The sequence below is a fragment of the Aotus nancymaae genome, unplaced genomic scaffold (assembly GCF_030222135.1).
Source record: "Aotus nancymaae isolate 86718 unplaced genomic scaffold, 86718_ANA_hifiasm-v0.15.2.pri h1tg000018l, whole genome shotgun sequence".
NCBI classification, from domain to species: domain Eukaryota; kingdom Metazoa; phylum Chordata; class Mammalia; order Primates; family Aotidae; genus Aotus; species Aotus nancymaae.
In genome coordinates, this window is record NW_026988430.1 from 16761184 (window position 1) to 16776761 (window position 15578).

The window sequence follows — 15578 nt, forward strand, 5'->3', positions numbered from 1 at the left end:
GGCAGTGGAAATCATAGCTCACTGCAGCCTCAAACTCCTGGGCTCAAGTGATCCTCCTGCCTCAGCCTTCCAAGTAGCTAGGATTCCATGTGTATGCCACCATGCCCAGCTAATTTTTTGTAGAGATGCGGTCTTGCTGTGTTTCCCAAGCTGGTCTCAAACTTCTAGTCCCGAGCAATCCTCTGCCTTGGCCTGCCAAAGTGTTGAGATTACTGGTGTGAGCCAACATGGCAAGCCTGTTTTCTGACTTATACAGAACTGTTACATGGTTCTTTCTGGTTTTTGGTGTCAAAATCTCCTTGCTCTTTCACCATGATAGTAAAAGTAGGTAGTTTTGTTTCTTGTTTTCTTCAACATCCATACCTAGCAAAATGTATAATTGGTAATTCTATGTAAGTTAAACCCCACTAGTTTTGTTTTTTTGTTTTGTTATTTTTTGAGATGGAGTCTCACTCTGTTGCCAGGCTGGAGTGCAGTGGAGCAATCCCAGCTCACTGCAACCTCCATCTCCTGGGTTTGAAGGATGCTCCTGCCTCAGCCTCCCAAGTAGCTGGGACTACAGATGTGCCACCACTCCCAGCTAATTTTTTTTTTTTTTTTTTTGTATTTTTGGTAGACTGTGTTTCACCATGTTGGCCAGGATGGTCTTGATCTCTTGACCTTGTGATCCGCCCACCTCAGCCTCCCAGAGTGCTAGGATTTACAGACGTGAGCCACCAGATCCAGCCACATCTCACTAGTTTTTTTGGATATCTTACTGGTCCCTGAAGCCTGAAGGTGACATTGGTATAGTGGGAACAACATTGGCTTTGAAAGCAGACAGAACTGAGATTGAAGACCAGTTCTTCCACTTACCAAGGCCAAACAGCAGTTTAGCTTTTCTGGACCTTAGTTTCATGATCTATAATGTAGGAATAATCATACTTTGCCAGGTTATTGTGCAAGTTGAAGAAAATCTTTTTAAAGCCTTTCACAGGACTAGCTACCCCCCACCACCATAATTGTGGGTGTTGAATGAAAGGAGGTTACCAACACTTACTTACGCTTGGGCAAGTTTACTTAGCCTCTTTGTGCCTTATTTTTGGAATGGGATGCTAGAAGTCCATCTGGCATAAAGGATTGTTGTAAGGATGAGATTATATGCATACAAAGTACTTCACATATACTAAGTCCTCCTTGAGGATTAGCTGCTATTGATTATTTTATCAATATTGTAAAGATTTCAGCTACCATTGAGAATTTACAGGTAGTCCTTTCTTTATGGAGGTTTTTTTTGTTGTTGTTGTTGTTGTTTGTTTGTTTTTTTAATTTTTATTTATTTATTTTTTTTGAGATGGAGTCTTGCTCTGTTGCCCAGGCTGGAGCGTGGTGGTGTGATCTCAGCTCACTGCAACTTCCGCCTCCTGGGTTCAAGTGATTCTCCTGTCTCAGCCTCCTGAGTAGCTGGGACTACAGGTGCGCACCACCACAACAGGCTAATTTTTTTGAATTTTTAGTAGAGACAGGGTTTCACCATGTTGGCCAGGATGGTCTCGATCTCCTGACCTCATGATCCACCCACCTTGGCCTCTCAACGTGCTGGGATTACAGGCATGAGCCACCTCACCCGGCCCTCTTTATGGAGTTTTTAATCATGCTTGGTGATTGTATCAAAACATACAAACAATGATGGTATTAAAATAGTCCTTGCAAAATGTGATCAGTGCTTTGAGGAAGGTAAGGACTTGGCCTGGTACATCATAAATATTTATTAGAGTTTGTTGACTTAAAAAAAGAAAGCCAGAAAAATCTTTTGACCTCTAAAACCTTAAACTGTTCCCTTGCAGTTCTGCTTTTTTTGGCATGGAGAAGTAATTATCTGTAAACTTTTTCCTTCTCCAGAGCAGCTCTTTCGCAAAATAATACTTACCTAAATTCTATTTTTTTTTTTCCGAGATGGAGTTTCACTCTTGTTGCCCAGGCTGGAGTGCAATGGCGCAATCTCAGCTCACTGCAACCTCTGCCTCTTGAGTTCAAGCAATTCTCCTGCCTCAGCCTCCCAAGTAGCTGGGATTACAGGGGCCTACCACCACACCCAGCTAATTTTTTGTATTTTTAGTAGAGATGGGGTTTCACTCTGTTGGCCAGGCTGGTCTCAAACTCCTGACTTCAGGTGATCCGCCCATTTGGCCTCCCAAAGTGCTGGGATTACAGGCGTGAGCCACTATACCTGGCCTAAATTCTTAAGCTTTCTATCAAATATAAGAGAAAATCCAGGAGCTGAAGTGGGATTGGGTGTCCTATGGATCCAGTTGCATATTTACCCCGCTCCTGTGGTTCAAATGCTTACCAGGTCACAGCAGAGAAGCTGAGCTTATGCATGCTGGTAGTAGGTATGAACAATATGAAATCAGGATCCAGTTTTATTTATAACCTTACAGATCCATGAATTGGCTATTATTACATGTACAATCAGCATAGCCAATGACAGAGTACTATGATAGTTAGCTCTTTGCCTTTATCTGTTCTCTGACCTTCTATCTTGGCTATTTACCAGGTTGGTGGAAGAGGGGGTCCCCAGCACTGGCCACTGATTGTGTGCCCTACCTTCTGCTTGTCCTTAGCATCACTCAGGCACACACTTTCCCCACTACCCTGCTTTACACAACTGCTACGTACCTGTTCACATACATGCTGTGTAGATTGTTTCCTTTGATTAACAACAACGCTTATATAGCAAGGATGCTATGCAGATGGTCCATTCATTAATTTATTCTCATTCCATCTTCCTCCTCCCCATCTCCTTATGCTCTCTTCTCTCCGTAGATTAAAATAAAACATAAAACAAAGAGACAGAGTATTCCTCATTGGATTGTTTTCCAGATTTAGAGTCTCTGGGAATATTCTGAATTCGTACTCACAGTATTGTTTATATCAGGATCCTAAGAAGTGGCAAAGTTAAGTCAGCACCTCCGGGTGGAGGAGTCCCCAGAACGTTTGGTGGAAAAGCCCTGACCTAGGATAGAAAGAGCTGGACTCTAGCTTAGCATTTCTGTTAACCCAGCCAAGTGACTTAGCCATACTGGCCCTTAATTTTCTGGTCAGCAAAACAAGAGAATTGGGATCTTTAAGGCCTCTTCTAGCATCAACTGTGTGGGAGTCTGTTCTTTAGTTACTCATCTACAAAACATCAAGTTTTACTGTTTTTAAACTGATGTTCTTTGTTAGCTCATTTTTAACATAAGTTTAAATCTGTAACTAGTATCTGCTGATTTGAAAACGTACCTTTATTGTTTTTATTATAAAAAGTATTATACTTTCTACCTATACGTTTCTCATTAGTTGTTACCAATGACTTCTCTTTCTCTTCCTTACTCTATCCTGTCTCATCTCATTCTTCATAGTTAAGCATTAATGGCTAACAGCTAGTATCTCAGACTTTTCTAGGCTTGAAATATATGCATAGGTAAATATAAAATTCTTTTGACTATAAAGGGATTATATTATACATATGGTTCTGAAGCTTGTGTTTTTATTAGTGAATGATAGAGATGAACATAAGGAAACAATATTCAGTGAAACATAAGTCTCCCTTATACTCTTAATTCCCAGTTCTCCTTCCTTAGAGGCAATGTTTATGTATCAGAAATTTTCTGCGTCCATATACACACTTAATAGAGATGTGATTTTTTTTCACAAAGTGAGAGCATACTATTCGCTGTTTAGCTTTTTGCTGCTGCTGTTTTTTGTTTTTGTTTTTGTTTTCCTCTTTTGGTTTAATGTTGTATTTTGGAGATTATTCCATGTCAAATAATTCATGTAAACAGTAAGTGCTCAAAAATGTTAATTAACATCAGCCCTTTAAACAGCTTTCCTATTATTTTTTTAAGGCTATAAAACATTCCGTTGTGCAGATACACTACTTCTTTATTGATATTTCCAATGTGGCTATTATAAATAATGGTTCAGTGTACATCCTTGCTTCTAAGTACTTGTATCACTGTATCTGCAGAGAAATGTCTGTTGAAAGACTGTGCCTTTTATATTTTGTTAGATGTTTAGAAGGCAGCCTGGCAGTTGGTTGAACCTGTTTGCATTCCTCTCAAGAATGTATGAGGCAGCTGGGCACAGTGGCTCATGCCTGTAATCCCAGCGCTTTAGGAAGCCGAGGTGAGCAGATCACAAGGTCAGGAGTTCGAGACCAGCCTGACCAACATGGTGAAACCCCATCTCTACTAAAAATACAAAAATTAGCTGGGAATGATGGCATGTGCCAGTAGTCCCAGCTACTTGGGAGGCTGAGACAGGAGAATCACATGAACCCGGGAAGCAGAGTTGCAGTGAACTGACATTGCACAGCTGCACTCCTCCAGCCTGGGTAACAGAGTGAGACTCCGTCTCAAAAAAAAAAAGTTGAGTTGAGGTGGCTTATTTTTGTGCTCAGTTTTTATGTCTGTGTCGGATTTTTTTTTTTTTTTTGAGATGGGGTCTCGCTCTGTCACCCATGCTAGAGTGCAGTGGCGCAATCTCTGCTCACTACAGCCTCTGCCTTCCGGGTTCAAGCAATTCTCCTGCCTCAGCCTCCAGAGTAGCTGGGATTACAGGGGTGCGCCACCAGGCCCTGCTAATTTTTGTACTTTTAGTAGAGATGGGGTTTCACCGTGTTGACCAGGCTGCTCTTGAACTCCTGACCTCAAGTGATCCATCCGCCTTGGCCTCCCAAGGTGCTGGGATTACAGGCATCAGCCACCACGCCTAGCCAGATATATTTAAAAAGTGTTAGCTTTCTCCACTCATTCTTTTTATGGCAGAAGTTGTCTCCAACATTTCCTTTATAGTTTTTCTTAACACACGCACACACATACACCCAGTTCAGCCTAAAAAAAACAACCGTGTAGTTTGCATCAAGAAAGCTAGTATGTAAAACTTTGTATTTAGTCCAAGGGAAGCGGCAAGGGTTGTTGACAGACGCCACTTCCCTTTTTGCTTCGTGTGCGCTTATGCGCATGCGCCGCACTCCCATCCACTTATTGGTGAATTGTGAATTTCTTTCCAAAGACTACATTTCCTAGAAGGATGGTTATTTTTTTTAACCCTCACTTACAAATTGTTATGGAAAAGGGGTTAGAGATTACCAGGTGTTACATATAAAGAAACAGAGATCCAAAAAGGTGAAATAAGTGGTTCAGGATCATGGTGGTGAAAACAGGGCTACAATTCTGCCTTTGGGGCTCCTAGTCTAGCCTGTTTGCTAGAGTCACACATTAAAATGGTTGTCTTTGTGATTTTCTTTATAGATCATGCAATGTATTTGAATAGTGAACTGATGGTAACAATTTATAGAGCAAATGTTTCATAAAGTAGCACTTTATAAAATATATTCTAGGTGTGTTAATAGATATTAACATGGGAGATGAACTTCTTTCCCCCAACACCCTCACTTTTTTAAACAGCGCATCTTAGGGTATTGATGTTGAGTTATATGTGTCAGGCACACAACACTGACACATACAACTCAAAACCTAAGGAATCATTGTGCTAGACTGCACTATTGGCAGGAAAAGTCATTTAAATTTGGTCACTAGGGCTGGGCATGGTGGCTCATACCTGTAATCCCAGCACTGTGGGAGGCCAAGGTGGGTGGATCACCTGAGGTCATGAGTTTGAGACCAGCCTAGCCAATATGGCAAAACCCCATCTCTACTAAAAATACAAAAGTTAGGCAGGTGTGGTGGTGTGTGCCTGTAATCCCAGCTACTTGGGAGGCTGTGGAAGGAGAATTCCTTGAACCGAGGAGGCAGAGGTTGCAGTGAGCCAAGATCATGCCATTGCACTCCAGCCAGGGCAACAGAGCGAGACTCTGTCTCAAAAATAAATAAATAAATGTGGTCACTGGGAGGAAAGTATTCTTTACCTAGTATGTTTCTCAATGAAAGAACTTGTGTTGTGATCTGTGTCCATGTTTGTAAGTCCCTCTCCAATGGTACTGTCAAGGTCCTTTACCTGATGGCTTGGTGAAGGTGAAGGTCAGAGCAGGAAAAGCACAAGAGTGGCTCAAGTCTCTTCTGGGTGGTAGTGATTGAGTCTGTAAGAGCCACAGCTGACTTGAAGAGCTAACTTAATAATGTGATCGTTAAAACGAGGTAATTTATTCACCGTTGGACCTTAACAAGATGTCTGCAGAACACAGCTTGAAGGGGATCGAAGACAGAACCTCTTGGATGATCTTGTAACTCGAGAGAGACTACTTCTGGCATCCTTTAAGAATGAGGGTGCTGAACCAGATCTAATCAGGTAGGATGTTTTCATTTATAGGGATTACTTGGTGGGTAAAGACTTCTTTGCAGATATTACAGCTGTTTCCTGAATGGCTTAATTTAGGAATCAGATCAATTAAGATATATTCTGTTCATGGATAGTGTTTGACTATAATTTTCTACTCAACTTAGTTTTTGTTAATTTTCTAGATTTAGTAAACCAGGTATGTTCAGCTGAATCCCATCTTGGGTGGAGCATACTAAGGTAGACTGCGGGTGAAGTCAGAAAATTTCTTTCGCATTCTTTGGTTGAGTTTTCTGCTTTGTTAACTGCCTTATAAACTCCTGAAGTCACTACTTATCTGTGTGGGCAAAGGAGTTTTGTTTTTTTTAATTGGCCTGTTGAAAAAAATGAGTCCTAATAAGACTGGTCCGGGGCTTACAGAGGCAAAGGAGTCGCACAGTTGAATCCTTCTCCCCATTCTTCTCCAGTGAGTGAGTCACACTTCAAAGAGCCAACAGCTGCTCTGAACCCAGCTCTGCTGGAAGACCCGGAGAACGGGTCTGGCTTTCTAAGGCTGAGGTTGATGAACCGTAAATTGTTACATCTTTAGAATTGGCCTCCCACTGCTTCCAGAGCTCCCTAAGCTTCATCGTGGGAACCATCACGGAAGGCAATGAGCTTGGGTAGAAACCCGCCTCTCATATTCCATGCAGGGATGATGCATTTACTGTGGAGAGGAGCTTGTTTCTACTTAGTTCCCAGGTAGGAATAGTATGGCTTCCCAATGGCAGTGGTTTTGGACCCTAGTCATTCATTACCAGACTCCACCTCGGACAAGTAAACCAGAGTGGGATTGGGGTGGAGACACAGGACGGGCAGGGAGGTCCCAGGTGATTCTAATATACAACAGGGATTGCAAACCACTGCCTAGGACAAGCTGAAGAAAATGAAACTGATTTTCCTTAGGTCCCAGTCTTCTCAGGAGCGGTGATCCAAGGTTTCATAAAGAAACTATGAAATACAGGAAGGTAGATTAAATGCTAAGTTGCTTCTGTGAAGAAATGAACCTAACAAGGCAGTGAGGGAGGAGTGATGCTCTGTTGGCAGTCTCCTGGGCAGGGTTTAAATGAAGACAGAAGCCTGTCGTGGGCCAAGCTATTGTGGTTCCCAGTTATTTCCCTGGCATATGCAGTCCCAGGGTGCTGGGGTGAAGTAAGTGGATGAAGGTGGTGGTCCAGGTTGGTTAAAGAGAACAGATGAGCGAAGGAATCCAAGGTGAATGGAAAGTACTGTCTTTCAGAAGGGGCTTTACACTGAAGGCAGAGTCTAGTTGAGAAATGAATAAGGGCATAGTTAGGACGGAGAGCTGGTTTCGTGGAGGAATAGGGGTCACGTACAGACATGATGGTCAGAAGGGGGACAAAGCATTCAGACTGTTCTGCTTGGTAGTGATGAGGCAGTCGTAATATATAGTCATAGTTCCCATTTGAGAAGAGTCTGGTTTGCACCATCTGGTTTGCACCAGACTCTGCTCTTTGCTTGTCACTAATTGTGTCACTTAATGATGCTGAAGAGGCCAACCTATGAATTTAGGCCAAGGACCTCTTAAGTCCTCCCACTAGTTCCTTGTGGTTTTTGTTTTGTTAGTTTTTGGTCCCCACTTGCCTGTCATTATCACCCCTGTTCTCTGATCATCTCTGTGTCCTTTAATGTGCTACCTGCTGATAAGCAGCGTCAGCATCAATCGCTTGCCAGTATGTTACAAATTCAGATTTCCCAGCCCCAAACTATGGAATCAAAACTTGCCTTTTAACAAGATCATCAGGTGATTTGAATGCATATTACAATTTGAGAAATACGGCTTTGTATCATTTATTTATTTATTTATTTTTTGAGATGAGGTTTTGCTCTGTTGCCCAGGCTGGAGTGCAGTGGCACAATCTCAGCTCACCGCGACCTCTGCCTCCCAGGTTCAAGTGATTCTTCTGCCTCAGCCTCCTGAGTAGCTGGGACTACAGGCATGCGCCACCACACCCAGCTAATTTTGTATTTTTAGTAGAGATGGGATTTCACCATGTTGGCCAGGCTGGTCTTGAACTCCTGACTTCAGGTGATCTGCCTGCCTTGGCCTCCCAAAATGCTGGGATTACAAGCATGAGCCACTGCGCCCAGCCTGTATCAGTTATTCTTAATCGTGGCACTTTGCATCAGAATCACCCAAGAGAGAATGGAAAAAAAAAAGAAAGAAATACAAATGTCTAGACCATATACTTGCAGAGTCTGATTCGTAGTCTTGGGTGAGGCCTGGGCAACAGTAAGGCTGGAGAGACTGCCAGGTGGTTTTAGTAGGTGGCAGGGTTAGAATGACTACTCTATGTCATGATATACTAGTCATGAGACCGGTAGCTTATGTCTGCTACTTGTTTTTGATAGGGTAGGCACTGTGCTAAGCTCTTTATGTGCATTTGCTCAGGAGCTCTTTATAATATCCCATTTTACAGAAGAGTAACTGAGGCTCAGAGGGTTCAAGACTCTAAAGCTAATCAGTCACAGAGCTTGGATTTTAGCCCTGAATTCTTAACCACTGCACCAGCTGGATGAGTTGCTAGAAGGACCCAGTTCTGTAGCTTGCTAGTCCCTCAGTCATCTGGGCTTCAAAATCATTGACCTTCAACTGGGGATACGTGTGCTGCCCATTTTTCATTAGGAACCAGATGAAGTGATTGCTATGAGATGGGCTTTGTAAACTCTAAGACCTTTATAAATACAAGATGTTATTACTGGAGCATTGTGTCTCCGTCAGGCTAGGAGGAAGCTCATGCTGCTTCCTCGCTTTGAAGACCTTCTGTCCCTCCTGTCATGCCCCTGAGTGCTCTAGAGGGACCTGGTCTGTTTGACCCCATCCTCTGCTGCACCTGATCCTCTACCCTCCATTTTCCCCTTCCCAATCTCATTTGTTCTGTGTCCGTTTCCCTCCATGCCCAGCTTGCTATCTGTTGTCTTATTAGTGAACAATCTCATGTTAATTCTAGCAGTGGAATTGATGACTGGCAGTGACTTGTCTTCTGGAGGTATTTTAAATTAAACCTCCTTAAACCCTAGGCTTTAAACCAAAGTAAATTAGTTGATGGGAATGTTTAGGGAGTTTGGCAGGTTAGTGTCCAGTCATTTTTTTGGATGGAGGCCTTCTGAGGACCTCTCAGGTCCTGCCACTGGAACTGCCTTATGCTTTTCATGCGTATAAGGCTGATCCATGTGGTTGACTAAAGCTGTTGCTTGTTGGTTTCTTGGGGAATGGCTGGGGTGACATGGGGACAGAGACCAGACTGGAGAGACACTGTAAAGCAAAGGTAACCGAAGCCCTGAGGATTGAAATAAAGCAACTGGCCAGATTTATTTCCATGCTTTCTAGATAAAGCCAAGGGCAACATAGATATTGATGTCAACCAGGCATGGTCGCTCGTGGCTGTAATCCCAGCACTTTGGGAGGCCAAGGTGGGTGGATCACCTGAGGTCAGGAGTTCAAGACCAGTGTGACCAACATAGTGAACCCTGTCTCTACTAAAAATACAAAAAAATTAGCTGGGCGTGGTGGCAGGTGCCTGTAATCCCAGCTACTTGGGAGGCTGAGGCAGGAGAATGGCTTGAACCCAGAAAGCGTAGGTTGCAGTGAGTCGAGATCGCGCCATTGCCCTCCAGCCTGGGCAACAAGAGCGAAACTCCGTCTCAAAAAAAAAAAAAAAAAAAAGATATTGGTGTGTCTTTTCTGTTCAGGACCAGAAGTGTAGGATAAGCTTCTAGAAGAATTCTCTTTAAAAAGAATGTAAGCACTTTCAAGGAGAAATGACTCCTGTGGAGTGAAGAAGGTAGAAGTGGACAGCGATGGTCTGATCCAGATGACATGGAGTTTGGCCAAGAGTAAGAAACCAACATGGTGACTGGATATTGAGTGCCATGAAGAAAGAAAATCATTGCAGATGCAAAGAAGAAGGAGAATGATGAGGGTGGACTGGAAGGTGAATTTCCCATTCACTTCCATTGGTGAATCCTTGTTGGGCTAGGATTGCTTTAGTCCCAACACCCTAACAGGAAGGTGTCCACATACACTTGTCCAAAAAGTGCAAGTCCTATAGATATTCCAGAGGAGTCTGATCAATAAGAAAATTCATACTAGACAAAACCACTCTCAAAAGCTGTGTAGAAAAGTCCCCGGGAAATCTGCTCAAGGGCCATAAGAACAAATACCCAACTAGTGTTGCTCCAACTAGTCAGGGAGGATGGCACTATGTGGACTTGCTGAGGACCAGCAATAAGTGTTTGGATGCGTGAATGCTAAAGCCAGAGTAGACTGCCAGAGGTAGATTTTCTTAGATTTAAGGTCAGAGTTGGTGATCTTTGATTTCCTTCTCCTGCCTATGTAAGAGTATTATTTTTGCCTTCTTTACTCCTGATCCCCATCCTTGAGACCTCCCCTTCTTTCCCCAACTTCTCATACCTAATAGTTCTCTTGCTTGGACCTAGTCCTCTGAGGACCTTAGTTCTGTTGTAAACATGACATGTGTGGGTTCACAGATTGTGTCCCCTTCTCTCCTGATGATCAGTTGCTTAGTCATTTCTAATACCAACTGTTAGGGAACCCTCAGCTCTATCTTTGGAGAAACTCATTCCTTTCTCTGCCAGTTGGTTTCTGTAGTATCTCCCATGACTAACAGAGATTTCCTCAGTCCTCTCAGTTAATTCCTAGTTCTGCCTCCTCCAATATTTTCATTTGCTTCTCTAATCTCTGGATTCCTCCAACATTTTTCTTTGCTTCTGTAGTTCTTGGTTTTGGGAGGGTAATTGGGTTGCTTTGTCACTTTGAGGGTGGAGGATTGGTTTCTTTCCCTTAATTCATGACTTCCAGAAGCACAGTGGCCAGAAAGCCTTGTCAGAACTTTGAAATGTTATAGACATGCTCACTATGGCACATTTTGTCATTAATGCTAGACCATGACCACAACACATTTACTGTGAGAGAACTGGGGTTAATCTGCTAATCAGCATTTCCCTAGCAACTGACAGCAATGCCACAAGATCAGTTTACCTTACCAGGACTTGCTTGGAATCTGGTGAGCCTCGCTTCCTAGAGCCCCTACCTCTGTTTCCCTCTTGTTTACTTTGTGCAACCCTCTTTTCCTCTCTTTCTTTCCCATCCCTAATTCTCTTGAGTCTTTCCATCCCTCTTTCCCCTCCTCTCTTCTCTTCCTCCTCATATGTGGCCTTATTAAGGAGAGTCAAATACTGTCAAACTTCAGTTTGGATTAGCATTTCCTTTAAACAGACATTAACATGGCAATCACCTAATGGAATGTGTAGCTGTCATGTGACAGAATCTTAGTTTTACCTTACGGATTACTGGTCATTATTCTAAAGCAGTAAACCTTGGTCTAAATAAGCAATGGTTGACTAATTTAGGGTATTTGGAAACTTGTTAAAGAAGTCTCTGTGCTACAGTGTCTCTTGGAAGAAGATAAGCCCTGTCTCATAAAGCAATGACACAGCCTCAGATTTAAAACCTTCCCGCCCTTTCTATTCCAGAGCATTGCTAAATCTCACAATTAGTTAAATCTTTGTCTGTAAAAAGAAAAAGAAGAAAACATTGCATACTCCACTGCTCTGTGACCATCTCAAAGATTATGTGATTAACTCAGCTGCAGTGGGTGGCTAATTGGCTAAGCTTTAATCTTCACACCACCAACTATGTAGAGGATTATAGGGAAAAGGAAGTTGTTTAGAGTTTGAGGTGGTAGTTCTGTGTCAAGAAGGATATGATGACAAGCAGACCAATTGCTAAAATCAAAAGAAGATAATAATGAAATGTCCACATTCTCTTAGCATGCAGATTTTTAAATTTAATTTTAGAGATATGCTTTTCTCTTGCACTGCTGACAAAGCATGATATTTCCAATGTCTATTTCGTATCACTGGATTGGCAGCCAAGATGGGCAAAAGAAAAATTTACATTAAATGTTAACATGAAAAATGCTCCTCCCCATTTTAAACCATAGAATGTTTTATTTCAATTTAAATCTTGGCTTGTAAGAAGGAGGATTTATGTCTCGTAATACTCAGATTTCCTGAAGAATCATTGATTTATACTTCACATTGCTTGATGTTATTAGCACGTGACCAACCTACTCTTCTAGAAGAAGGAAGTTGCTAAGGAATATACATCCGTATCGTAAGCCCCCTCATATGAGGCAATAGAGAAGCCATACATGTTTATTTCTTTTATTTTAAATTTTTTGAATTTTTAAAAACTTTTTTGAGATGAAGTCTTGCTCTGTCACCCAGGTTGGAGTGCAATGACGTGATCGTGGCTCATTGCAACCTCTGCCTCCTGGGTTCAAGTAATTCTCCTGCCTCAGTCTCCTGAGTAGTTGGGATTACAGGCATAAACCACCATGCCTGGCTAATGTTTTGTATTTTTGGTAGAGCGGGGTTTCACCATGTTGGCCAGGCTGGTCTTGAACTCCTAGCCTCTGGTGATCCACCCACCTCGGCCTTCCAAAGTGCTGGGATTACAGATGTGAGCCACCGCACCTGGCCTCTCTCTTTTATTTATGCCCCTGAAATACAGTGACTTCCTAGCTTTTCTGACATGCAAGGGTGTGCTGAAGTCAGTACAGATTTGCTTTGTCCTAAGCGAGTGTAGGGATAGTCAAACCCAAAGAAGTTATTAAGTACAGTTAATAATATTACAGTTTCCTGCTAGTTTAATAAAAGGTAGGTAAGGAAGCAAAAATGTGGTGAAGCAAACCTTCCTTCATTAAGTAGGTCTTTATTGAGTGCCTACTACGTGCTATACATGTGTACTAGAAATGTAATGGTAAAAAAAAACCAAAACAACGAAAACACCTACTTTTTGCAGTTGAGCTATGTACGGTCCAGGGAGAGAGGCAGACATGAAATAAAGAATCGTACAATCAGTAAAATAAATTCAAAAAAATATATTGTGTTTTAAGAACATATTAGTGGGAAGCTGATTTAGCTAGGGAGACCATATGGTTAATACTTAACTATTTTTTTTTCTTTTTAGCAAGTATATATTTTGTCTCCTGATTTAGATATTAAATACCTCAAGGTCAAAGACCAAAGCCTAGCACAATTTTTAATAAATAATGCTCAGTAAATGAGCATCTTCACACACTTTTCTGTATCTTCCTTAACATCCAGCCCAGAGTTGGGTAGAGAGCAGGTGTGTTTTTAATTCAGCACATTTTTGACAGAGAGGTTGACTGAGCCAGGATGTGATAGACTGTATTCTGTTAACAACCCTGAGAATGTCACACTTTTTTCTTTTTTCTATTTTTTTTGAGACAGAGTCTCGCTCTGTCACCAGGCTGGAGTGTAGTGGCACGATCTCGGCTCACTGCAACCTCTGCCTCCTGGGTTCAAGCGATTCTCCTGCCTCAGCCTCCCAAGTAGCTGGGACTACAGGCGCGCGCCACCATGCCCAGCTACTTTTTGTATTTTTAGTAGAGATGGAGTTTCACCATGCTGGCCAAGATGGTCTCAATCTCTTGACCTCATGATCTACTCACCTCAGCCTCTCAAAGTGCTGGAATTATAGGTGTGACCCCCTGTGCCCCACCGAGAATGTCACACTTTTAATACGTGAAAGCTTTTTTTTCCTGCCTCATGTAAAGTCTCACATAAAGGTGACTCCGAGATTCAGGTTGCTTCCTTCTTAGGGTTGTACTCTCATGATACAAGGCCTCTGTGTTCCCCATGACTGGAGAAGAATGAGGGTGTGGAGAACTCACATCCGTCTTCTATGCTTTGGTCTGCAAGTTTCACACACTCAGCCCCTTGGCCATAACTAGTTACGTGGCTCCAATCTAGCTGTGAGGGCGACTGGGGAATGTCATCTTTCTGTATACTCAAGAAGAGGACCTGGTAAAGCACAGAGCTTTGTCTCTGCCTCCCTGATTATTTTGGGTAGTTTGATGGAAAGACAAATAGCTTTGGTACATAGTCTTGCTGCTTTCTTCTTTGGCAAAGATTAGAATCAGAAGTTACTGAAGCCACACAAGGTGAGCTGAGAGGTGCCCACGGGGGGATTTGTTCGTCATTTATAATGCCCATTCTTGCAGAGTTCAGTTCCCTGGGCATTATAAATGATAGGGAACTGAACTCTGCAAAAATAGGCATTATAAATGACAAACGAAATGTACACAAAAAGAGATCACAGCACAGTGAAATTAGTGCAAATGGGTGTGTAGAAGTGTGATGAAGACGGGAAGGGAAGGTTGTTTCTTCAGCAGTTAGGGGAGGAGGACAAAGGAGTCTGGAAAAGAAGGTCGTGTTTATTGTCCTGACCCACTGTGACCGACGTCTGTTAAGGGGGTGCCTGGGTTCAGCTCTCTAGACTAGTGTAGCAGTTGGATGCCCTCAACCATATGTAACAGATGACCCTACTCAAAATGACTTCAATAGGGAAAAACGTCCCATGAAATAAGTTGCAAGTTAGAGAAGTGAAAGGGTTGATTGACAGCCCAATGTTGCCATCAAGGCTTCCAGTTCTTGCTGTCTCTCCATTTTCCCTTCACCTCTCAGTGTTGGCTTTCCCTTCAGAGTGACTCCTCTCGTGGTCTCAGAAAAGCTACAGCAGTTCCTAGCCACACTCCAGGCATAACAATAGAAGAGAAAAGGAATGTGTTTTGCATAAGTCATGTAATTCATATGGCTAAGAAATCTACAAAGCATTTAACAGGATTCAATGAAAATCTTTCCACTACATCTTCTCCTCCTCTACATAAGTAATTACTCTCGATAATTTTTGGCATATCCTTCCAGGGTTCTCTTAAGTGCGTACCAGCAAATATGAATATATTATTTCCCTCCATCTTTTACACAAATGGTAACATATACATAGCATTCTACAACGTTCTTGTGTCACCTGATCAAATATCTTGGAGATTTTCCCAGTTGTGACATAAGGTTTTGTCATTAGTTTTTGTAACCTTATAATATTTCATTGTATGCATTTACTGTCATTTATTTAACTAGTCTCATATATATGAATATTGTTTTCAGTCTTTTTTTATTACAAAAATAAAGTAGTGAGGGATTTCACATATGTGAAAGTATATCTCTGGGTAAGTTCTTAGAAGTAGGATGGCTGGGTGAAAAGGTATGTTTGTAATTTTGATAGCATTTCGCAAGTTATTTTCTAGTGGGGTAGATCCAGTCTAGGCTTGTGCCAGCAATTTATGGGAGTACCTGTTTCCCAACGGTCTTTCCCAAAGAACACTGTTAAACTTTTGTATCATACTCCAAACTAATATATAAAGAGA

The 15578-nt window shown here is 42.2% G+C and overlaps 1 protein-coding gene across 2 annotated transcripts in view; it reads left to right on the forward strand.

Annotated features, from left to right (window-relative positions):
- The window catches only part of STX8 (syntaxin 8), a 308036-nt gene that overhangs the window by 20947 nt on the left and 271511 nt on the right, over positions 1–15578 (forward strand). For both annotated transcript variants that reach the window (XM_064378315.1, XM_012457587.3), the window contains exon 4: positions 6163–6273. In XM_064378315.1, the coding sequence (XP_064234385.1) occupies positions 6163–6273 (111 nt within the window). The remainder of the gene's footprint in view (positions 1–6162; positions 6274–15578) is intronic.